The sequence below is a fragment of the Euprymna scolopes genome, chromosome 41 (assembly GCF_053919585.1).
Source record: "Euprymna scolopes isolate OS-2025 chromosome 41, ASM5391958v1, whole genome shotgun sequence".
NCBI classification, from domain to species: domain Eukaryota; kingdom Metazoa; phylum Mollusca; class Cephalopoda; order Sepiida; family Sepiolidae; genus Euprymna; species Euprymna scolopes.
Window position 1 is genome coordinate 49,666,364 of NC_136522.1, and position 27,348 is coordinate 49,693,711.

A 27,348-nucleotide genomic window follows, 5' to 3' on the forward strand; every position below is an offset into this window, starting at 1 on the left:
GAAAAATGGTATGTTTAAAAACGAATATTCTTTATTAGATGAAAAAACGAATAGGACAATTTTATGAGATGGAAAAAAAACGAGAAATGTTATTTTTTAAAGACGAAAAATTTTATTAGATTAAAATAGTGAAAAGGACAATTTTATTAGATTAAAAAAATAAAATGTTATGTTTAAACACGAATAATTTCATTAGATATAAATAAGGAATAAAACAATTTTATTAGATAAAAAAATCCCGAAAAACATGTTTAATAATGAATACTTTTATTAGCTTTAAATACCGAACAGAATAATTTTATTAGATTAAGAACTAACGGAAAATGTTATGTTTGTAACCGAATAATTTTATTAGATAAACACTACGAATAAGAACAATTTTATTAAATTAAAAAAACAACTACTTTAAAAACACAATTTTATTAGATTAACATAACGAACAGAACAATGTCATTAAATTAAAACAAAGAAACAAACAAATAAGTTTATTTAATCAAAACATTCAAAATTTAAACCTAGTGAATTTGTTTTTTAACAACAAAAACAAAAACAAAAACGAATAAAACATTTAGTTGCTGTACATGTGAATATTTTGCTAAGTAGAATCGAACGAGCACGTTCATTTAACGTTACTCTCAGCTGAAAAAAAAAACAAATCCGTATTTTCGTATTTACAGGCTTCGAACCCTGGTCAATTTGATAGCGATGTTGACGTCTTGTGGCAGAAAGGACATGTGCACGATGCCATATTCCATATTGGTAAAGTTGGCGTCAATACGGACCATCCTGAAGAGAGTCTGACGGTAACTGGGAACGTCAAGCTGACCGGACATGTTTTGCATCCATCAGACAAACGGGCAAAGGAGGAATTGGAAGAGGCAAGCAACATTTTCTCTCTCTCTCTCTCTCTCTCTCTCTCTCTATCTCTATCTCTCTATCTCTCTATCTATCTATCTATCTATCTATCTCAAATTTCGTGTATTTTAATTTGTATTTTATGATTATTCGAATTACAGTTTTTATGTTCGATGTATTGTTCACAATTGATAAGCCGATGAAAACCCTGAACAAATTACGGTATTAGGTAAACAAGAAAGTTCTTGCGGTTTTAAACTTTTACATTCAGATGAACATACAATTAAAAAAACTATAATGGATGAGACCGGTCGCAGACCACCAAACAGTCATACTGACCTTCTTTTTGGCTTCAAAAAGTGTCCTGAAGCTTCATCGGCGTCTAACCACTGATCTAAGTGTCGTTGGTTGTTTCAAATAGTCCACTTTTCATCGCAAGTCACAACGTGGCCGAGAAACGGGTCGTTCTTGTTGCGTAAAAGAAGGCAAGATGACACTTCTTTTGGCTGTTGTTCAATTCAAGAGGACCTCATTTATCAAGTTTTTGTCTTTCAATTCTTTCTCAAGTGGTTGCAAATCATCGTATACGTTACGTTTAATTCAGAAGCAAGTTCTCGAACAGTTGTGCATGGATTGGCTCGACTAAGGATCTTAATTGATCGTTGTCAAGATCCGATAGCCGACCACTATGCCAATCATCTTTAAGACTCTCATCGCTGCGACAAAATTTCTTCAACCACCATTGTGCTGTGCGTTCAGTAGTGGTTCCTGTGTCAAAAGTTTCGTTGATATTGTGAGCTGTTTCAGCAGTTTTTCGGCCTAGCTTGAATTGAAATAAGACAATTGTGCGAATTTGCTTTTTTCCATCTTGTATTCAACGTTCTGTAAAGAAGACATAATTGTTTTAAAACGATTGTAATTCAAACGATCATATAGAGAGAAAAATGCTCTTTTAAATGATATATAAAGTAAAGGTATTATAACGAAAACTTATTTGAAAATACATCATTTGAAATCAAAATAAAAAATTTCGCCAGAACTTTTTTCTCGACTCTAAGGAATAAGAGTTCGTTGGCTAGAAAAGGAATCAAGTAACGTTACTTTCGATTTGTGAGAGGCTGACAGTGGGTCAGGAGGGATGGTTTGGTGACCATGCCAACCAGGGCAGCTATTCCTTACATGTTGACTGGTTGAGGGTCCAGCGCGCGCACGCGAGAGAGAGAGAGAGAGAGAGAGAGAGAGAGAGAGAGAGAGAGAGAGAGAGAGAGAGAGAGAGAGAGAATTTTAAGAAACAGGAAGTGGCGTGGCAGTGTCACTCTCCGGTTACCAGAGTTAAAGGGCGACAAGAGTTTTTGTGTCTGTTTGTCCGTTGGCTGGGAATTTGAATTTTTTTTTTACATGGGGGTCACCACTTATCAAGGCACGAAGGCCGCTCAGGGATAAGGGTTAGTTCCTGTACAGTAATCAGTGAGATAGTATTGTATTAATCATTAGTATTAGGCGTTTTTGATAGAGTGTGGTTTGTCAAGAGTTTGTTTATGTTGGACTTGAAGACGTCCAAGTTGTAGTCAGGTGGGAAACAGGCAAGCGGCAGAGAGTTCCACTGGTGTGCAGTTCTAAGAAAGAAGCTTCCCACAAGTGCTTGTTGTGAATGTTTCACAAAGGCGGATCATAGATTAAAGCTCAATCGAGAACTTGCTATGAAATTAACGATATAGAAGAAACAGACTCGCAATATCTCTTCTGTTGGAAATAAATTGCAAAACGGAGCTCTTATATAAGTATTAACCTCGATGCCTGGCGTTGCCCGGATGTTTGGAGGTGTGTTTTATGAAAAAAAAAAAATGGTAGTAGGTAGACAAAAAACGTGACGCCTTAGCTGCTGCGTCAATCGCCAAACTGGAAGTGACGTAGGTTTAAATTAAGGCTAGACAACCGAAAAGAGGTGATGACTTACGAAAATATCTGCGAAAAGCGACCCCTCTCAGTAGAAAATATCCAGTTGAGGGTGAAGGAATTAATCTTTTGGGCCAATTTTTCGATATTTGTCGTCCGAAGAGTCAGACCTCAAAACGATACAGGTCTCATGAAAATCTGTCGCCTCTGTCGAAAATGTTGGGCATACATACATACATACACACATACATAATACATACATACACACATACATAATACATACATGCATACACACATACATAATACATACATACATACATACATACATACATACACACATACATAATACATACATGCATACACACATACATAATACATACATACATACATACACACATACATAATACATGCATGCATACACACATACATAATACATACATACATACACACATACATAATACATACATGCATACACACATACATACATACACACATACATAATACATACATACATACACACATACATAATACATACATACACACATACATAATACATACATGCATACGCACATACATAATACATGCATGCATACACACATACATAATACATGGGTACATGCATACACACATACATAATACATGGGTACATACATACACACATACATAATACATACATGCATACACACATACATAATACATACATACATACACACATACATAATACATACATGCATACACACATACATAATACATACATACACACATACATAATACATACATGCATAAACACATACATAATACATACATACATATACACACATACATAATACATGCATACATACATACATAAATATAAACAGACAGGTGAGATTTATATTATAGATTATTTCCGGTGAGAATTTTAGTACCAACAGAATGTTATAGATCAGTTCATACAGGTAGCTTCACTGTGTTAGTATAGTTTTATTGTTTATTAATTCCTAATGAAACTCGCACGTCTATTCTCTTTTATATTTCACACGTGTACATATTTTGTTCTCCTTACAGGTTAATTCCAAAGAACAATTGACTAATATCCAACAAATGCGAATCTATAAATACTCGTACATCAACGATTATGCCGAGCAGATTGGGCTGGAGGACGAAGACAGGAAAGAGACTGGCATAATTGCTCAGGAACTACGAGAAGTACTGCCTGATGCCGTAAAAGAGACAGGTGACTTTGTCTTGCCCAGCGGAGAGATCATAGAGAATTTCCTTACAGTTAACAAAGTACGTTTGCACAACAGGTCATATCATCGCACAGAACTCACAAGGCATAAAAAAAGAAAAAGATTAGAAGTGTTAATCACATATTTTATTTAGAGGAGACAAAAAATACGCATATCGAACTATACTTACGGAAAAGTAAAATGTTGTTGACGAACAGACAGGCATATTTTTCTATTACACACACACACACACGCACACACATATATATATATATACACAGACCCCCCACACGCATATATATATATATATATATATAACAACAAGTTTTAGTCTCCCCTCCAATCAAGGCCAAAGGCTTTGGTATATATATATATATATATATATATATATATATATATATATATATATATATATATATATATATATATATATATATTGATTGGAGGGGAGACTAAAACTTGCTGTTATGGTTTCAAATGATCTGAAATATAGCAAGGGGAGACTTGATTCCAAATACATCTCATAGGTTATATCTCCTCTCTTTTGGAAATAGGGTACGATTATGAATGTTTTCAGTCTCAAGAAAACTTTATACACCGTGAAATTTACTTTATGTGTGAAAACCAAAGATGGCGGGGGGATATCCCATATGAGAAATATTTGGAATCAACCTTCCCTTGCTATATTTAAGATCATTTGAAACCATAGCAGCACGTCATAGTCTCCCCCTCCGTCAATATCAGAGGTTTTGGGGAAAACTATGCACCTATAAATTTGTTCTTTTCTTTGTATATTGATATTGATATTAAAAAAAATTGATATTAGAAAAAAAGAAAAAAAAAACAACGTTGTTACATATAGGTTGTGGAATTGCATTCCTCTGCAAAAGATCTAGCCATTTTGCATATTTTTTAAACATTCATTTTAATTAATTCCCTATTAGTTTTTTCTATTTCCTTATGGAATGATCATCTTTAGTTTACTATTACGTGGAATTATATTCATGCAGATATTCTATATGATTTACACTTGCGTAATATCTACGTAAAGAGGTTATAGTAAACACAAATCTCCTTATATATATATATATATATATATATATATATATATATATATATGTACGCGTATATATTTTATTAAAAAAAATTGCCTACCGAACTCCTCTGACAGTGTTTGATCTATAGACATGAAACTTTATAGGGTATTATAACCCATGCGAAACTTTATATTTGAGTTTTACCAGGGGAAAATCAATGCAAAAGTGTGTGTAAAAAAAAAAAATAAATAAATTTGCCAGGTGAAGGTCGAACAGCGGTATGACAAATGTACGTAACGTAACAGCTATTGGTTCATGTTTTAATTTTTAGACCTGTAGCAAACATGTCTTCCTAGCTCAAGCATTAACGTCATTGGAAAAAGTAAATCGTAAGCTAACTGTTTTGGTTTCGATTATCGGTGGTGGTGCACGAGTCGTTTTTTAAAAACTTTTTAAACATTTACTATACATTTTGTCCAATATCATATAATATAAAATAAGAAATTTGTATACATCAAAATATCGTATTTAAGCGTATTTTATGAACGGGAATATTTTGTACCTATTTACTATGCCTCCCCACGGGACAGAGTTAGACACCAGGGTCGTTTTAATGAGTATAATTGAAACATTTTATAGCTGTAAAGCCAAAAATAGGCTCTGTATAGTGAATGATTCCCTTAATATGTGCCCTTAAGTGCCAATGTCACATAGCTCACTCCACAACTCAGGTCATTAGCTTTCCAACGAGCTTCGTTAGTTAAATTCTGATCAATAGTCGCTAGGATTTGGAACTTATAAAATTGCCCAAACAGTGGTACCTTTCTTTCTATATCTGTCTGTCTCTGTCCGTCTGTCTATCTGTCTGTCTGTCTCTGCCACTTTCTCTCTCTCTTTATCACTTTCTCTCTCTCTCTCTCTCTCTATATATATATATATATATATATGGATATATCTATACTGGTAGTCAAATTGAATATTGAAATGCTCATATCTTTGGTTCTATGGGATGAAACTACATGAAAATGTACAAGCTTATTGAAGGTTATAATACTATTTTAGGATTAAAAATTTATGGAAATCGGTAAAAAAAACAACAACTTTATATATAACTATATATATATATATATATATATATATATATATATATATATATATATATATATATATATATATATCAACACGACGGTTGTAAGTTCGATCCACGGCTGGGAAAAGGTGCATATCTAGCCGCAAAGATGAGTTGTGATACAACGAAACAGTACTGTATCTGGAGGACTATTAAGCTCCCCTCTTTGGGTTGAACACTTTGTGAATATATTTTCACCCGACGCGTATTTAAACGATTAAGCGAAGCCCACTGTTTGTTTGTAAACAAACTGATAGCCTGAGCACTGTGCGACGGGCAAATGCTAATTTAATAAGCATTTGAGGAGAATCTGATTCGTGGTCCGATGGTTAGAGCTGCCGACTGTCAAAACGATGGTTGTAAGTTCAATCCTCGGTTGGAAAAAGGTCTATGTCTAGCCGCACTAATGAGTTGTGATACAACGAAACACTGCTGTATGCGAATGACTATATATATATATATATATATATATATATATATATATATATATATATATATATATATATATATATATATATAGCCATTCGCATACAGTACTATACTGGTGTGCTTGATCCGAAAAAATTAAGTAAGTTTTGTAAAAAATCTTGAGTGGGAGATCTCGATGCAACAGAGAGTAAGAATAATAGTTTTAGAAAATGAGGCTATCAGTTTTGTAATTGAAGAATGAGAGTGTTCACAATGTCTTTGTGTTTTGTAGAGGTAGAGAATAAAAAGAAAATTGGAGTTAAGAAAAGATTACAGTAAGTTCTCTACAGTGCAATGTACACTACAATGTATTGTGGAGTAAGGCTCTATGAGGAGGCGTGTAAAACCTCCTCCCTGTGCACCACGACTGGTCTCTAAGTAGGGCACGCCATCAATCGATTTGGTTGAAAAATGGGCGATTTCACCGATTTTGATGACAATAAAAATATGGGAGTGTGAAATATTCGCTGATCATAATTAAATCCCGGGCAACGTCGGGTCTCTCTTCTAGTATTTTATATATTCATACATTTTTACTTTCTTTGAAGCATGCAGCTGATTGTATCCATTGCAAAATTATATAATCGGATATGATATAAATACCTTTAAATAGTGGCCCATCTTTACAAAACGTTTTACTTATTCATTTATTATGTGTTTGTAACACGATTTGTTTGAAATCTTCCGTGCGTTTCATTTTTTAGGATCGAGTCTTTTTGGAAAATGTCGGCGCCGTCAAAGAATTGTGCAAACTTACCGATAATCTTGAAACGAGAATCAACGAATTGGAAAGAATGAACAATCGATTGTCAAAATTGAAACGTTTCGACAGTCTGAAATCAAACATCAGTTCGAAATCTACGTGTAGTCTCAGCACAGTGTCCAGGTAAGTACAAAGAACTCTCTCCTTACATAAAGTTAGATTATATATATAAATGCAACTTGGTGTGTGTGAGTTCGTTCTTTATAGACTCCGAAACGGCTGAACAGTTTTTCTTAAAAATTTACAGAACATTAGTGTATAAGTCTGGGCGTGTTTTGTCTCAGAATTCCCCCGATAATTACCGATAATCAATAATCGAAACAGTTATTTTAATTTACTATCATCGGTGAAGCCATTTTTTCCATGTCGTCGCTTAGCAACAATGATAGAACAACGGGCCGTGAAAATTCTTCTGTATGTAAGTTGATAACGTGTTTTTTTTTTTTTTTTTTTTTTAGATTTATTTTAGTTTTTGCATGACGTGGTCTGTACATTAAAACTAAAAGTAAATTTCTGAATTTTTTTTCATTAACTACAAATAATTTTATAAGATTTAAAAATTCACGTGTTTTTTTTTTGCGTGACGTTGTCTGTAGGTGTTCTAAATGTTTTTTTCCCCCTTAACTGGTGAGAAGTTTAGATGAAGTAATTTTATAAAAGAAACAGTAGGTTCTCTAGAGTGCAATGCAGAATAACATATTTTGGACTGCATGGAGGAATGAGAAGCTTCATCGCGGGCGATTTCACGGATTTTGATAACAATAAAAATATAGGAGTGTTAAAGATTCGTTGATCATCATTCAATCCCGGGTAACATCGGGTCTTCCTGCTAGTATGTATATATATATATATATATATATATATATATATATATATATATATACGTGTGTGTGTGTGTATGTGTGTTTATAATGGTGTGTCGATTGGTTTCCTAGATATAAATCCAATGAGACTCGTGTGATTATTAAAGAGTGTTCATTACAGGACAGAGCTGGTATATAGTCTGTTTATAATACAAACATGATTAGTTACAGATGTGCACACATGTTTCAGTGGAATCTCTATTCAAAGATAACAATTTCAGCATATGGACATATATCTTATAAATCGTTAGGTCCTTCTGCTTATGCGATTTTAAAACTTCTAAAAGGCATATACGATGCTAGACTGTATAAGGGTGTTAAACATTTAGCAAAACTCAAAGTTTTCCTTTAATTTGATTTTTTCTTTTATCAGTTTTCGATACTTATAAGAGACACTCCGATAAAGCTTACCCAAGAACATCCCGAACACGTAAAGTACAGGCTGTCCAAAAAGTCACTGAAGAATTTTGAACTAAAATAGATTCTTTATTTTTGATGATATATTTCTGTAATTTTTACACAATCTGAGTAAGACATTGGACAATTTAATAAAATGTTCAAACAATCTTTATTTATAAAAAATATTTTATTTGTTGTTCATTTTCAGCTTTGCACATTTGTGCTGTTTTCAAAACATTATTCATGACTGATTGCAGAATCTCTGGATTGCGATTTAACTCCCTTATTTCGTTCCTGATGTTTTCCTTCAATTCTTGTACGGGTTGGAATCTGACATTTCGAGGCCTGCCAGCCCGTGGAACGAAATAATGGAGCAAAATCGCAATCCAGAGATTCTGCAATCTGCCACGGATAATGTCTTTTTAAAAGAGCACAAATATGTGAAGCTGAAAACGGGCAACATTTAAAATACATTATTTTTCATAAATAAAGATTGTTTGGATTTTGCATCTTTAAAAATACACATTCCAACTATCTTAGTCAGATTATGCTAGAATGATAGAAAGATATCATCAAAAAATAAAGAATTTATTTTAAGTTCAAAACCCTTCAGTGACGTTTTGTACATGTGTAAAAGTTTAAAAAATCGACCCAGTCGTTTCAGAGTCCATCGGGAACGAACTCACACACACACAAACACACCGAAAGGCAATGTGCATTTTATATATAAGTAGAGAATTTGTTGTTCCCATATTGTATTAAATTCGATGTTCTGCTTAGTAGATAATGGTTGCCTGGCGTATATGCGCTGCTTCTGTGAGTCGTCTTGCACTCTACCATTTGCGTTTTCGTTATAATAGCGAAATTCGAAAATCGAAATATTGATTTCAAGTCAAATCGATGATATCTACTTAATTTTCATGTCGCAATAATGAACATATTCAAAAATTACGAAAAACAATAAGGTAGAAAATTAATTATTATTGAGCACAGTTTTCAAAGACGATTAGTTAAAATTGTGTTTTGCTAAGTGTACCTACGATTTTCCAAATTTTCAGAAAATATTTACCTCAATTGTTACGATTTGCATTGTCCTAGTTTTTATGTTTATTTTTGTTTAACAAAACTCGACCTTCGCTTATTTATTTATTTATTTTTTTCAAAATCTACTTCCATTAAAAATTAATTATCTACCGTATCGTTTTTCGTAATTTCTGGGTAGATTTATAACCGCGACATGATAATTAAGTAGATGGCATTAGTTTAAATTGGAAGTCAATATTTTGATTGTCGAATTTCGCTCCTTTAATGAAGAAGCACCCTACCCTTTTATGTCTATAATTTTTACTTCGTCCTATGAAGTTATATTGCTCCATTTTATCTCTATATGTAGTCAATCATACGTGGTAGAGAATTGAAAAAAAAAAACGAGTTCTGCTTGAAATTTCGTGCAGATTCCCTGATTCCGCAGAAATATACCGAGTTCGACAAGATATACCTGAATGAGGCCAGAAGCTACATCAGCCGAAACGTTGTGCAAGACGATCTGAAGATGAGAACACTAGTTCGAATAATCCAAAGAATGCGAATTATCATTCCTCATCTAAAAAAAAAAATTCGAAATATTCTCGTATAGGACAATATGCATATTTTTTTTTCTAAATGGAACCTTTCAGCTGTTTATTCCTGTCTTCGACCTCGTGGAGTGAAAAGTAAATGTGAATAACCAAGATGAAAATATTATGTGCATTATTTCTTTTTGCGGACTCTTATCCGTATCCTTATAATTGTTGCTGTTGTTTCATCACATTTCGGCCAACTAATCCTCTGGCCTTCTTCATTTGCAGTTCAGTAACTGAAGAAGGCCAGAGAATGAGTTGGCCAAAACGTGACGTAACAACATCAACAATTATGAGGTTGAGGATAATAGTCCCCAAAAAGAATGAATGCACAAATTACGAAGCCGCATCTCAAAGGATCTGCCTTCGCCCAAAATAAATAAATAAATAAATAAAATACCATTCGGTACGGACCTGACAATGGAAGACCAGGCAAGAACAAAAAAAAAATGGATTTATAAGATCATAAAGATCAAACCTGGATCGCTCTTTAGGGCACGTGGTGCAGTGGATAGAGGCGTTAGTTTCTACAGTTCCAGGTGAGCGTTATTTGAACACTGCAGTTTAATCCTACTCAAGCAGGTCAGAGGATTAGTTGGGCAAAACGTTGAGAGCCAACAACCGGTTAAGGCAGTAATTACGCGATTAATCACCCGAAGAAGACCAGAGTATTAGTTGGCCGAAACGTGGTTAAACAACAACAACAACAACAACAACAACAACAACAACAACAACAACAACAACAACAACTATGAGAATGAAGATAACAGTTCGCAAAAATAATGAATACACAAATTATAAACGATTAAAAACATATTAAGAATATTAGTTTTAATAAAGTAAATAAAAAAAAAATTATCAATTATTACCTGAAGAATTTTTTTTTAATGAAATTCATTTTATTTAAATTTCTATTTATTTTCTCTTTTCTGTGTTTCTCTTTTATCTGAAGTGCCCCTGTAAAAAGTAAATCTCACCGTCATCACCACCATCATCATCACCACCACAGTCGCTGTTCAGGAAGCAGCCCATCTTTTGGCGCAGCGGGTCAGAGTGACCCGGCATCCATGTTTGGGGTGCGTTGGTGTACATACAGAATGTTTCAAATATGTGTTCTTCTCTTGATCTTGATTATTGCTTTCTGGTAAGTGTTTGGCAATGTTTAGCTTAATATTTCTTGTAGCTTGTTGCACAATAAATTCTTATAAATTATAATTTACAGTCTGTAATTGCGTTCTTTTATGGTTTTCTAATTTTGGTTGTATTGAAATTTTTATTCGGTTGAGACTACTACATATATATATATATATATATATATATATGTATATATATATATATTAATATTTATATTCTTTTTAAAATTTACATAGGCTCTTAGCTTGTAAACTTAATTTTTGCTTCTTAATCTATAATATAAATCTCACCTGTCTGTTTAAATGTATGAATGAATGTATGCATGCTGGTATGTGTCACAAAAACTTTCGAAAGTGGCGATGGATTTTCGCGCGATCAGTATCATTTTGAAGCTCGACCCTTCAGATGACAAATATCGAAAAATTGGTCAAAACATTAATTCCTTCACCCTCAACTGGGCACTTTTCTACAGGGAGGGGTCGCTTTTTTCACGTAAGTCATCGCCTCTTTTCGATTGTCTAGCCTTAATTTAAACCTACGTCACTTCCGTTTGTGCGATGGGCGCACCAGCTAACGCGTAACATTTACTTTTTCACGTTCTTTGTCTCCTTCGCGGTACGGGTTCGAGCCTGCCTGTCAAATACCACTTTCTTTCTTTTTTTTGCGCTTACAATTTTCTTTTTTTTTTCTTTGTTCAACCAACATCCTTACACACACCTACACTTTCTTTTTCGCCTTCGCGTCACGGGTTCGAGGCTGCCAGCCTTCTACAACTTTAATTTTTTAGCTCCGCACATACATACGAATATCCGGGCAACGCCGGGCACCCAGGATAGTTTTATATACATTTAGATTAGGTCCTCCTCTACAATTTTCTTTTAAATGACACCTTTTATAAGTTTTCGACTATGCTGAATACGAAAATCGCATTGAAATTTTGCAGAAATAAGTAGTTATCGAGATATAAAAAGTTGTATTATGCATGGTATTCTTTGGTGGCCATCTTTTTTACGCGCGTGCGCGCACACCATGAACACATCTACTCCTCTATTATTGACACTGCATGCGCGTAAAAAGATGGCCGCCAAATAATACAATGTATAATAGAACTTTTTATATCTCGATAACTACTTATTCCTGCAAAATTACAATGTGATTGTCGTATTCAGCATAGTCGGAACGCATAAAAGAAAATTATGAGGTTGGACCTAATCTGAAAATTTACCAAATATTTATGCAAATGTATTTGGATACATACATATTTATGCAAATGTATTTGGATACATCTAGTTATACATTTGAATAGAGACCTGAAAAAGTCAAGTTTGCTATCAATTAGAACTGAAACGTCTGTTAAAAGTGTGGAGAAATTCATGCGAATAAAAATTTCAATAACAAATAAATTTAGGGCTCTACTCATTATTAAACATTTTTATCTAAACACAGTAAGCACCGATTGTATTATATTTTACCGATATAAACTTAGATTGTAAGATTTTTTTACTTGTTTGATTAAAAGTTGAAAAAACAATTTCAGGTGAAAAAATATTTAGACAAAAATCCAAATTTAGTCGTTCACTTCTTATATATCATTGTTCCCTCTTCGGTAACGAGTTAAATAGTATTTCTGCCCGTGCTGATATTTCCTTATGGATATAATGGACAAGAGCTATCATTTGTTTGTTTTTTTTCGCACTTTTAGTGTAATTATATATACTATTCATAGCCGGTTTCTATGTTATAAATATTTAAACATATGGAATGTAACAAGGTTATATTTTGTCAGTTTTTTTTATTCGATGTCATAATGCTCGCCGTCTTTTTTTCCCTAAAAACCATGAATTTAGATATTGCTTGGGATAAATAAGGACACAGTCACACACATGGAAAGAAAGAAAGAGAGAGAGAAAGAGAGGGGGGAGAAGGAGAGAGAGAGAGTGGAGAAGATGTAGAGAGAGATAATGAAAGACAGAAGAGACTCAGATAAGAGAAAATAATTCTGGCAGGGAGACTCGCGAAAGCAATATTGATCGACTCCGAATAAAATAAGAGAGCCATGCAAACAGAATAGAGTGAGAGAGGATGAAAGTGATAGATAAAATGTTATTAAGATGTGATCACTTAATGAATTCTTTACAAATTGTAGGTAATTACAAGAAGTGTCATTGGACTTTTTAAACATAATTCAATCCCAAAACTGACAAATATTTTAGTGTAACATTTTCATTAAAAAATCATACAATAAAAAAGCCTTAAACAAAAATATCACATGGGAACACAACTTTTCTATACAACAGCGCACTCGCTGCACCTGTTTACTATCGCTAGTGAGAGACCAAGAAACTCAATAAATCAATTAACGTCTTTTTGTGTTGTGTGATTTGATCTTCATTTTTAGTCGCCTGCCCATATGTGTGACCCTCCATCTGTATTTTTGCATCGTCCAAAGACTGTTTAACTAAGGCGAATAACTCATATATGAAAATACATATAGCGGTTTAAAGGTTTTATTGAGAACAGAGATTCGTTCACAAACGGGACATACCTACAATTTATTCCTTCGTAAAGATAGGCGAAAATTAGTTCATTCTGTCTTAATTTTCACGCTTGGCTTTAAATTGGTTGATGGACGTACAGGTCTCGAAAAAAATTTCTACATTTTTGACATTTGTGGTCCTGCTGCTTCTGTAACTGGGCGCGGACGCACGTATAGTTGTTGTATGCAAATGCCGAATCGTGACGTCACGGCAAGGAAAAAGAAAAAGAAAACTTTAAAAACAATGTGTGTACAGACCGACAATCACTTCGATGGGGTTTTGATCACAATCACGACGTGGGCGACGTCACAACTGTAACGAGAATCACACTCGGCTGAAGAATGAGGAATAAAGGTATTTTCTTAAAACCTGAAACAGCGAGTCTAATTTCTTTCATATTCCTCGTCTTTGTCACTTTTGCGACGGATGCTAACACGTGTGTAAACGTGGGTGCCACGTCACATTTCTTCGATGCAAAATACTTCGAACTCAGTGTCTTACACGTGACGTAATTTCTATCTCACAATTCAGCATTTTCTTGTAGTGTTTTTTTTTTTATATAAAGGAGCAACATTTGACCGCTATCGTCTCACTCGCTTGGTGTACTTGGTCTGTTTCCGTTCGCTGCCAGGATGTCCCGATATGTACTCAATGTAACATATTCCGAAATTCATAGTAGCTAACATAATATCCATCTACCAGCGTAAGATCTCAATCTTATTATAAATTTTCCTAATGTCTGTCTGTCTAGGCAACCCACCCAGGCAAGTAAGGTACCGAAATGAAGCTTATACCCCAGCGGATGTTGTAGTTATATTTATATCCATGTTTGGTGTATGGAAATGCAAAAAAAAAAAAAATGCAAAAAAAATAACGATTTACTAAACAATGTTTTATTTACTGGATTTTTTTCCGGTATTCACCGGAAGTTATTATCTCCATTAGTAAGTTCCATTTAATATCTCTGTGTGTGACGCGGTTTATCTAAGCCTACAAGCAACCCACACAAGCAAGAAATGTACCGAAATGAAACTCACGAGCGAATGGATATTTTAGTGATATTTATATCCATGTTTGGTGTATGAATATGGAAATGCAAAAAAATGCAAACAATAAGGATTACTGGATATTTTTCCGGTACAAGGACTCAAGTTTGCCCAGCTGGGCAAACTTGAGTCCTTGTATATAAAATTAGCGCGTGTTTAATATTTTTAAGAACAAATATCTTGGAGAAAAAAAAAGTTTTTCAATCTAACTTAAGCATTGATATGTTCCGCAAAATTTGTCTGAAGTAGTTTAGTGGTCTCAATCTAGAAGCTCAATGTTAGTTAAATATAACAACAGAGTAAATACAAAATAATAACAATATCGCTACATTCCAATCCCAATATTTATATTTATTTTTCTTACTAAACAATTCTTTCAGCATACCAAAACCTCAGCATGTTTTTTTTACAGATCTGTTTCTTTACATAGAAACAATCACTAATTATTATGTCAATATCAAATCTTTTCATGCATTCAGAAAAAAACCCTTACTACTTAGTACTAATACCATTAAATGTAATAGATTAATACGAAAAACGCCTACTTAAAGGCTGTATCTTCTATGGTTTTTTTTTCCGACATTATATGTTCAAGCACATTTCTCTTTAAGCAAAAAATATTCTATTTTTTTGTAAGGTATACCCACGAAAAGATTGGGTGCTGGCATGATAATAATTGATTTTTTCTGCGTAACAAATCTCGCAGTGCCTAAGTTCACAATAAATTGTAGTCTACATTGCACTGTAGAGAAACTACTGTTGGTTTTATAAAATTATTTTTATATATAATGGCTTGCATTACAGTTTAAAATGAATAATCAAGTATCATAAATCAATTAACACATTTCAAACGCATCTCTGTCATATCAAAGAACCTACAGTTGATTTAATATGTCGGGCGTTCCGGCATGTGTCGTAATAAAACTTCTCACATTCACGTGTGTAAGATGTTAACTTTGATCAAAATGGCATCTTCCTTCTTTCATAGGATTCTGTTGATTATCGATTAACGATACTTACCGGAGACATTCCTATTGAAGAACACTGCCAGGCACATAAAATACTTTCGTTTTAAATTTCATAGACACAGCCGTTTTCGAGTCCATAGCGAACGAACTCACAGACACACAGACACACAGATACACAGACACAGTTTATTTTATATAATAGATAGATAGATAGATAGATAGATAATACCATGCGGAAACACCTGTTCCAGGCATCAGACTGACGAACCCACACGGGAATAAGGCGCGGTAAGTTCTTTGTAGCTTAAGTGCCGTATATAATTTAATGTCTTACTGCTATATATTTTTTCTCTTATCTTTATTAAATTATTGCGTAAAATATTTTATTATTTAAAACATTTCTGTTTTCCACTTTATTTTCCTTCAGCAGCATTGTAAGTATCTCGGTAATGTATATTGTACAGAGTCACAAATATCATAACCCACCTTTACAGTTGGCCGAGCCTCCATCAAAGACCAAGTAAGTACTCGATATGTATTCCCTTATAACATTTTCTGTAGAATAATTTTGATCGCTTTCCCATCTGATAATGTAACGCTATAAAAAAAAAAAAAGATTTCTCAAATCTCGACACAATAGTAATTTTAATTCTAAGATGATAACTGATTGTTTACGAGAATAATAATATTAAATATTGTTGAAAATTAATTTATTAACCGAAGAAGGTTGTAGTCTAAACATGAGTTGGAACAATTACATTGAAGGCGTTGCCAGGACCGCTGCAAGAAAGGTGGGCTCTCTCTACCGTGCTAGACAACTACTAACACCCGAAAGTATCCTGTACCTCTATAAGGCCACAATTCGCCCATGTATGGAGTATTGCTGTCACATTTGGGCTTGTGAATCTAGTCACTCGCTCCTTGACAAGGTTCAAAAGAGAGTCGCAAATCTGATAGGCCCTGAACTGGCATCTAAGCTTCAGCCTCTGTCCCATCGACGAACTGCTGCATCCCTCTGTCTGTTCTACAAGTATTTTAGTGGTGAATGCTCTGACGAACTGCGATCACTTGTGCCCCCACGACCTGAACACCCTCGACAAACCCGACAGGCTGCTAAATCCCACCCCACACTGTAGAGATCTCTAGATGTAAAAGATCTTTCTACTCCAATAGTTTCTTCCCCAGAACCGCTAGACTTTGGAATTCCATTCCAGGTCCCTGCTTCCCCAACAGTACTGACGTGCAGAAGTTCAAGTGTAACGTGAACCGACATCTTGCTGGCCAAATCCCTACATAGTACCCCAGTAGTTGTTGCTTCTGATAGTAGCCCCCTACACCAAATTGGCAATTTGCCTTCTTTGGGGTGAATATATATATATAAAAACAAAAACAAACAGGTATGAACATCCAGCGGAATTTTTGTTTTTTATTGAAATATAATATATATTTTTTATTGAAATATAATATATATTTTTTATTGAAATATATATTTTAGTATACAAGGTGGCTCACTTAAAAATAGCACAGAAAGATGTAATAGAGAGTAGAGACATTCTTTTAGTGTTTAAATTATATGTAGCATTGGTTAAATTATCTGTAGTGTTATAAAATATGCTAGAAGTGCTCCTTGTTGACATCAATGCATTTCTGGGCAGGTTTAACAACGTTTGCAGATACTACCGGCAGATCTTCTCTGGTGATTCTCCTGATAACGTTGGCAATGTTCTCCTTTAGTTGTTCTACATTGTGAGGCTTATTTGCATACATGTTTTGTTTTAAAATCCCCCAAAGATAAACATCACATGATGACAAGGCCGGGGAACGTGGTGGCCATAACCCTTTGCTTATTGTTCTTTCTTCTGTAAACATGTCATGAACTCGTTCTGTGAGACGTGCGCCATATTGTTGGAAAAAGAATTGCATTTTGTCTTGTGGTGTAAGTTGGTCGTTAATAAAAAGATTAAAGTGGGCATGTATAATCGGGGAAATATCTGTGTGTATGTTTTATATGTTTGTATATACGTATGTCCAGCTAAAAATACAAAGCAAGCTACATATGATAATAAAAGAGTGTTCAATACCTTAGATAGAGCAACTATGTTTAAAGGTCACGTTGCCCATGAAAACCAACATCACTATTTTGTTATACTCTTTTATTAATACAAATCTATTCGGATTTGTCTGAGACAGAAAGTGATATATTATCATCGAAAAGTGATTAATATCGGGAGAACATCATGTGTGTTCAAACGTTATTTAATTTCTTCTTTGTTTTATATGGCCCGGGCAACGGCGAGTAGACTTCTAGTTTATTATAAGATGCGGATGCAGGTGACTTTATCAAAAAAATGAACGCCAGAATAGCATCCGACTCGATGTCTTTTATATCCATACGATACTGACCAAACAACGTTTTCTGCAAACTTCCAGTCAAGTGTTATTCTAGGAGTGATCATAATTTTGCTGTTCGATAAACTGAATATCTTATTTGATTTTTACTTGAAACTGAATCTTTTATCTCAAAATTTTATTTTTCATATTATTGTTTTCGCTTTCAACATGATGTGCTTTTAATGAATAAAGTAAACGTGGAATATCAATGTGATCTACCTTGTATTTTATACATACCATTTATTATATACACTTTTATTGGAAGTACTTATAATACACACTTGAAGGATGCGTTATTCTGATGATGCGATTTGTTTGCGTTATGTCCGGTCAGCATAAACACTTCTATCATCAGAAAAATATGTATCCTTCACGTTGTCTTTCTCTCTGAATTATTGAGTTATTCCATCGTTTCATATATTGCCGATATGTCTTTTTAATGCTTCACTTAAAGTATACCGATGTACAATCTCTCTCTCTGTGTCTTTCTCTCCCTCTCTCTCTCTCTCTCTCTCTCTCTATATATATATATATATATATATATATATATATATATATAATAGTAAGCTCTAATATAGAAGTTTACAAGCAGTGTTTATTAACGCGCAGAATACTAAAAAAACAGTGTGTTAGGTAATTCTTAATCCACGGAGTTTCAAAGAATGCTAATTCTTCTTGTTTGAAACTCCGCAGATAAATATCTCCTGTAAATATGAATTGTTTGGGAGAGTCCCTTTGGTCAGAATTAATATAAGAAATATTTAATTAAATTTTAATAAGTGCCGTAAACGTTCATCAAGGATTGGCTAGATATTGGAATTATGTGAGACGTATATGTTTATACATATACGATGTCTGATAAGAAAGGCTGAAAACGTTTTTATTAATATAAATATATATATATATATATATATATATATATATATATATATATATATTGGTTTAGACGACCTTATTCTACAGTCGGATTTCTTGAAAATTTGACGGTCATCGAAAATATATATTTATTTTACTCTAGCCGGGAAGTTATATAAACTGATGAAACGTCAAAAAACTCTGATATCTTAAATTGACACAATTAGTGAAATATTATATGAGGAAATGTGTAAATAAAATAACCACTGTTTTTTTTTTAGAGTGTTAGTGGATTTTTTGACTGAATCATATATGTCTATTACTATCTCCTGTAAATGGTAATTGCTTGGGAGAGTCAGTTTCGTCGGAATTAATATAGGAAATAATAAGAGTCAGTTTCGTTGGAATTAATATAGGAAATAATAAGAGTAAGTTTCGTCGGAATTAATATAGGAAATAATAATATTAAATTAAACCGATTAATAATTTCTGTAAACAGTTATCATGTAACAGCAAGAAGGGTAACCGTATTTGAATTATATGTGGTGGATGTGTTTATAGATGAATAATGTATGATTAGAAAGTGCCAAAACAGCTTTATTGATATAGTGAATTATTTTAATTAAATATAAAAACGGCGAAACATTAGCTACCTCCATGGTTATAGGCGAGTGCACTTTCTAGTGGCATGTCTACAAGCGTTAGCCGAGATGTTTTATTATAATGTATGTTTTGCTTAATATTTAACATTAATATTTTATATTTATATTTTTATTTTTTGATAGGCAGTGGCAAAAGCCACACGCAACAGCAGATGACAGGGGCAGCCCTAACAGATTCACCACTACATTCTCAAGTATAATATCTAAACATTCCCAGCCGCATCCACCAGCAACAACATTGTCAAAAAGGTTGAATCCTACGAGATCAGCTCGCCCGAGTTCAGAGAAACCTACAAAACAAAGTGAGTAAACAGATGGAGATATACATGGAATGCCGAAAAGTAGAAACATTATTCGACAGTATAAATGCTTACAAATTCTTCACGAATTCCAAAGGGTCCTATTTGTAAGCTTTTGAATTTTTGAGATTCGTATTATATCAGAGAGCGGACGCACGTATTACGGTTATATGCAAATATCGAGCTCTGTGCGAAATGACGTCATGGAAGGAAAAAGAAAGATCATAAAAAGAAAAGGGAGGGCATTAGAGAAGACGATCACGTTAGGGATGTTCAAAAAGATAGGTCAAGGAGAATGAGAACGATCTCGTTAGGGACGTGGGTGACGTAACGGCCGTAACGAGAACTCATGCATGGCGGAAGAATGATAAATAAATACCATTGTTACTGTTATAGCAATGTGGGGGGGTATCTTTTTTTACTCAAATAATTCCGACTTTCTTTTTTTACGAGAGTTCACAAAAAAAAAAAATAATGTGCAAAAATCGACGAATGTTTTTTTTTCTTCTTAAATTAACGCCATGTGCGAATTCTGTTTCTGAGGTTTGTATTCAATCCAATCTCATCTTCGTCGCCAGTTTTGTACTGTCCGAGGAAATGGGTTGTCGAAATCTTTGAATATTCGAATGATATATATATATATATATATATATATATATATATATATATATATATATATATATATATATATATATATATGAATGAAAACGTGAAAACGTTATTTCTCTTTGGGGAACTTCGATCCGTTTTTCCCCCGTTTTTATTTATTTTTTCCCCTCGCTATGCCAAGGTTCAGTTTTAATCGCTTTTAAACGCAATTTCAGATGAAATCTTTCTTTTAATCGTTTTTTTTTCTTATTTCTGGCACAGTCAAATTCTCCCGTAGTGCTCTTTAATTTCACCAGTAATATTGTTTTTGTATGCTATCGATTTCTCCTGACGAGATAATAGCCGAAAGAGCTCTCGAGAAATTCCCGTACATTTTATTCAAATCCATATATATATATATATATATATATATATATATATATATATATATATATATATAGCGATAACCACTATCAGCAAATGCTCTACTCTATTTTTGCCCGAATCTAAACGTAAATTCTTTGAACCAAACTTCTGCCGGAGAAGTGTCCGACTATAGAAGTCTGTACCGCGAGCCTGTTTTCCAGCATAGTAGTCTTCACGAATTGTAACTAACTGCGTCAGCACTAACCCTATTCAGGTTTAACCGGCTTCCCCCGAAGGAGGAAGTTTCATGGGAGTATGAAATTCACAAGCGGTCCCCAGTCGCATGTATATCCCCGTTAGGGGAGATGACGATGTTAGGTTTTTGCAATTCTTGCAGGGAGGTGTCGACGTCCTCCGACATACAGCGCCTGTAATTTCCAAATTGGCCATCGATTTTAGTAATGACCAGGCTCAATATTGCTTAACTTCGCTGATCTGACGGGAACCGATGTGTCAACGTGATTATGCCGTATAATAGTCTTCAAGTTCAATGTAAACAAGTTTTTCGTATTATTTTCATTCATCAGACTACTGTTCTGATTTTGAATGTGATTTTCACAATGTTTCGATCGATTTAAGCCCCAAGCCCTTCAGGTGTATCTTGCCGAATTCGGGAATGTTTCTGTTGAACTGGAGAATTTGGATAGAATTTCAAACGGAACCATTTATTTACTTCACGGGGTAGCATGCTTTTGTTCCGTCACCCATGGCTGGATATGGGTCTTAAGTAATTTACAATGGACTTTTTCGTTTGCTGAGAATTGAACCTTCAACGTTCAGGAAAATATTACTTTTACAATTGATTTTTCCAAGCACGTTAACCACTGCGCCACGTGTCCTTGCGGAATAAAAAAAAAACCCCAAAACCCCCCCAAAACAACAACAAAAAATTCAAGAAACAATTGCGAATTACTTAGGACGTCTGTCCAGTCATGGCTGACGGAACAAGAGCATGCTGCCTCGTGAAGTTAATAAGGGTTCCGTTCAAAATTCCGCCCTAATTCCCAATTTTGACAGAAATATTCCAGAGTTCGACAAGACACACCTGAAGAAGGTCGGATGTTAAATCGATCAAAACGTTCTGAAAATACCACTCAAGCTGAGAACAGTAGATCGATAAATCCAAATAATACGAATAAGCAATCCTTATCTCCAAAATTCAGAAAGGTCATAAACACGTTTTTACTACAATATAGTAGTTTTCAAGTTCAATGTAAACAAGTTCTTGTTCAACTGGCCTTTTAATCAAATACTTCCTAATTTCATCCACTAATGAACATCACGTCGTTATCTAGTTGACCATCTTACATGAGTTGCTTTAATGCGTTGATAAGTGTAAGCCCTCTTGTAAAAAAGTGATTGGAAAGTTTATTGATTTTATTGACATTTAATTCTGAAAATTTTTGTCTTTATTAATTCTTAAAATGGTTATTTTTATTTGAAAAAGCTGGAATCAAGCTACTGTATACTAACTTGAACAAGCCAATCATTCCGTTTTATCAAGTTTGCGGAACCTCCAACTGAGAACAGTTTTATATGATGTGCGTCCTTTCAAATACCAAACAGGATCACGCAAAAGACCCTAATTCACACCTAAGTAAATTCAAATATCAATAAATCAGAATTCGTATTTACTTTATAATTGCAATTTGCCACATAACCTAAAGCGATATAAATCATTGAATATGCATAATTTCAGCAAGCTCAGACAACAAAAATTGAACAACCCTCATACTTTGTATATTATGTTTCGACATACCTATATATCTGTACGGCATAATCACGTTGACACACCAGTTCTCGTCAGATCACCGATGTTAAGCAACGTTGAGCCTGGTTAGTACCAGATGGGTGACCATTTGGGAATTTTAGGCGCTGTATATGCTCTCCGCTTATCTCGGCATTGTTTCCAGTCGTCATGTACACACACTTCACTGGCGCCTGGTATTTAACAATGTCGACTCAGGGGAGGTGCGGTTGAAGATTGCGCACCTTCTGCCAAAAAAAATTTCACACGCAGGCACCCATACGTGGGTATCTGTAGTCTATCGAAGACTTTTTTTTTCTTTAATTATGTATCTATTTTCTGTTCTTTTAATGTTTTCTTTTATTATTTTTTGTTTATATTTAATTAAACTTTTTGTATTGAACAATTTTTTAAAATGGATTTTTTTCATATAAAAAAAGGTGGGATGAACACTAACTGGAACAAACCAACCATCCCTCCTTATCCTGCTTGCCAGGCTTCCAACTGTGAACAGTTTTGCTGCCCTGCTCCGCAAGAGAGTGAACCGGGGAATATGGGAGACAGTTCAGGTGAAATTAAACCCGAAAACAATCCTCCATGTAAGTATTTTTTATCTTGTAGTTCATTTATTTTATTACAAGAATCATTAAATGGTTCTTATCAAACTCAAAATGGCGATGTATATTATATTGGTATAATTCCGCTAATAATACATTCTAGGCATAGGTATAATATATGAAGTAAAATAGAGAGTTTTTATTGAAGGGAGGTAATTCCCGACATGCAATCAAACCTTATTTTCTTATAAAATAAAACAAAGAAAACGATATCGAATATATATACATATATATATATATATATATATATATATATATATATATATATATATATATATATATAAGAGCAAGTATTTAATAAAACATGTAAAAAACTCTTTGAAAAAGAGTTAAAACATATTTAATTTTAATAAGGAAGCACAAAATAAATGGATAGTCCTTAATCCGTGGAATTTTATAAAAAAAATATTTCCTTCTCATCAGAGCGTAGGATTTAACAAAATGCGGGATCGGATTTTGGTTGCAAAAGTATTTGCTGAAATAAGAAGTAATTCATAGATCTTACTTAGTAACAAATACTGAAGCTGAGGGAATATGGTCCATTTCCACAAGTAATATCCACACACACACACACACACACACACACACACACACACACACACACACATATATAATAGAAAAACTACTGTTTATAAATAAGCACTATTGATACTAGAATACAAATAAAATGCTTCGTTCTTATTAAAGGGAGGTAATTCCCAACATGCGATGAAACTTTACTTTTCTTATAAAAATAAGAAAAGAAAATACGATATCGTGTGTGCATATATATATATTTATATATATATATATATATATATATATATATATATATATATATATATATATATATATATATATATATATAAGTGTCTGTGTGTGCGTCTGTTTCTGTGCGTGTGTCTGTGTACATTTCCCTAAGCAATAACTCGGTCAATTTTAAGTCTAAAGATTCGAAATTTGATATACAGGGTACTGAGATTTGGGAAAATCGATGTGATTGGTTTTCGAACAAAATTTGGCGATTAAGGGGTTAAAGTTCAACGATTTGACCTTTGAGAACTCTACCAAACTCCTCCTACAATTTTGGGTCTAAACATATGAAATTTTAGATATAGATTCCTTGGACATGGATCTAACTTAATAAATTCATTTGAGCCCTAAAAATAGATGATAAGGGGTCATAAAAGGGGTCAAAGTTAAAAAAAAATTACTGTTTTTTTTTGTTTTGCTCAGCATACACCTCAAAACACCCGGACAACGCCGGTCACCCATGCTAGTATGTATGTATATATATATATATATATATATATATATATATAATTGAACATCCACTGTAAATTAATAAGCACTGTTGATAATGGAATGCAAATTTCAAATTTAACGGATTCAAACACCAAAAACAAGTGCATAAACGTTTTTCAAAAATAAATATGTTTATTAAAAACTCAATTTTCGATTCGTAACAGATCCGTCGTGGGTAATCTAAGGTCCTGTTAAAACTCGAAAAATTGCGTTTTTTTTTTTTAAATAATTATATATTTATTTATTTAAAATTCACTTGTTTTATTTTTAACCGTTAAATTTTGTATGGTCATAAGAAGCCTAGCAATGTATATATACAGTCCTGGTGAAAATAATAAGACCACTTAAGAAAGTAAGCGTTTACGCATATTATCGAATTTTTAATCAAACAAATGGTTGAAACCATTGGCAAAAGGGAAAATATGATGGAAAAAAATGAAATCTGCTTCATTCGAAACCTTAACCCTGATCTAATAATTAATTTTTAAAAATCAATTTTGGTAAATTCCTAATATGCATTTATGATTTATTTATTAATTAAATTAATCTAATTTAAACTAGACTAACCTATTACAGGATATAAGTTTGTAATACATATATAACCATGATACTAATTTGATTACCATAGATTTACCTACTTTTGCCATCCAACCATAATTTTCTGAGGTTATGCGTGACTTTAATACAATATATATATATATATATATATATATATATATATATATATAAGATGACTGACAAGAAGAAAAAAAAACATCAATGTTTGTGGCATTTAAGTTTGGAAACCGATATCTTCAAGCAGCCTTATCTAGGAGCACCAGACAATGATGATGAATATTAAGAGATGAATAACGATGAACGGAAGGAACTCCAATTGATTGTCTTTGGAAAATATACGTTTACAAAATAAACCAATCGGCATAAAAATTCCCATCTTATTTGATTAACCGTACACCCTTGTTTGAAAGAAATTGGAAATACTGTAAATTGATAATGATGACTAAAATAATTGTCGTTGTTGAGCGTCGTACGTTCATTTTATATGAATAAGGTGATTTTTGTTGACACTCGATTCACGGATATCTTTATAATTAGAATTTTCTCTAGAATTATAGAATGAAGAACCGCGGACAATTTGCCAACATCCTTAAGCGAAATAGTTTTTGAAGAACCAACTGGATTAGAACTTAATACACGCAGGTTGTCAGTCCGTGCGCTTTACCACTTAACCATAATCGCTTATGATGATGGTGATTATGTGTAAAAGGAGTTAAAGGAAGGTTGGATATGTTTTTGAAACTTGTCAGTTTTTTTTTTGTCATCTATTTTAGATCATATATTCACCAACAAGAGCCAGGGAAACCGTCCGTACGCAGATGATCCGCAACAGGTCATTATCCAACAACAGGTAAGGAATCGTCTTTTCTGTCTTTAAAGTCACATAGAAGTAGTATTTTTATGTTTGTAGGATCTCGCTAATCAACAGAATAGACAGTCTCTGACATCAGTTTCCTATTAATGTCACGTTTTCTATCAACAAACGATCACTCAACTACTTAAATATCCTTATACATACATGGTATTTTTATGTGCTAGTATTTTTATTCTATTCATCGTAGGGCGTTTCATAAACGGCCGTTTCGTTTAGTGGTGGGCAATCGTCTGTTTATCTAAAACAAAACTTCTTACTTAGAAAAGACACAAGGAGACATACGTCGAGTTTTTTTCAAGGTTTCCTTGGAGAGAGTTGACTTAGGAGATAGAAACTAAAAATTAAATAATTATTTACTTCTTACCTACGCAACTTATTAGCTTAAAGAGTGAGCGATGCAGACGGCAGAAACATGGGCACATTTTTTCCACTTAAATTCTTTTTATACTACCGGGAAATTCCACAGGAGACTGATTCATATTTAATATATTGATGTTGGCATTCTGTAGATGTTCAGCCTTAATCTGATATTATTGTAGCTATTTTGTTAAAACTGCAAAAGTATTTATCCAAACACGCAGGGACGCCCAGTGTAGCCAGGCCGTAAAATATGCTTAAATATAATGTTTATATTCTTGCAGATTTCGGATATATTGTTAACGAGTTAATGTTCTAGCGATTTTTATATAATATAAAGTTGCTATTTCAAAATATATCTATATGACTTCTGTTCATCAGCTTCAATCGAAACCGAATCCATATATATATATATATATATATATATATATATATATATATATATATATTAATAGATGACCTAGGTGCCATCAGCTAAAATCGAAACCGAACCCAAGACTTATAAAGAATTCTTGATAAAATTATTTTCAAAATATAGATTATTGGGGTGCCATTAGGTATAATCGAAACTGAAACCAAAACTTATGAGCAATTATTGGTAAAATTATTTATAAAAAACATTGAGTGACTTGAGTACCATCAGCTATAATCGGAACTTTAACCAAAACTTGTAAAGAATTCTTGATAAAAACATTTATGACAAAAATTGGAAGTACATAAGCGTGACACAGAAAACAACGCACACGCTATCGTATTACTATTGTT

The 27,348-nt window shown here is 33.4% G+C and overlaps 1 protein-coding gene and 1 pseudogene across 2 annotated transcripts in view; both read left to right on the forward strand.

The window, feature by feature from the left end:
• LOC145266520 (myelin regulatory factor-like protein) overlaps positions 1-27,348 on the forward strand; it is a 220,868-nt gene that overhangs the window by 171,075 nt on the left and 22,445 nt on the right. The window contains exons 11-18 of one of the 2 annotated variants that reach the window (XM_080122274.1): positions 678-878; positions 3,799-4,023; positions 7,301-7,482; positions 11,193-11,384; positions 16,356-16,445; positions 19,957-20,135; positions 23,334-23,492; positions 26,126-26,202. In XM_080122274.1, the coding sequence (XP_079978400.1) occupies positions 678-878; positions 3,799-4,023; positions 7,301-7,482; positions 11,193-11,384; positions 16,356-16,445; positions 19,957-20,135; positions 23,334-23,492; positions 26,126-26,202 (1,305 nt within the window). Of the gene's footprint in view, positions 1-677; positions 879-3,798; positions 4,024-7,300; positions 7,483-11,192; positions 11,385-16,352; positions 16,446-19,956; positions 20,136-23,333; positions 23,493-26,125; positions 26,203-27,348 lie in introns of both variants that reach the window. The other variant, XM_080122273.1, reaches the window with a different exon arrangement.
• Positions 22,914-23,030, forward strand: LOC145266882 (5S ribosomal RNA; annotated as a pseudogene).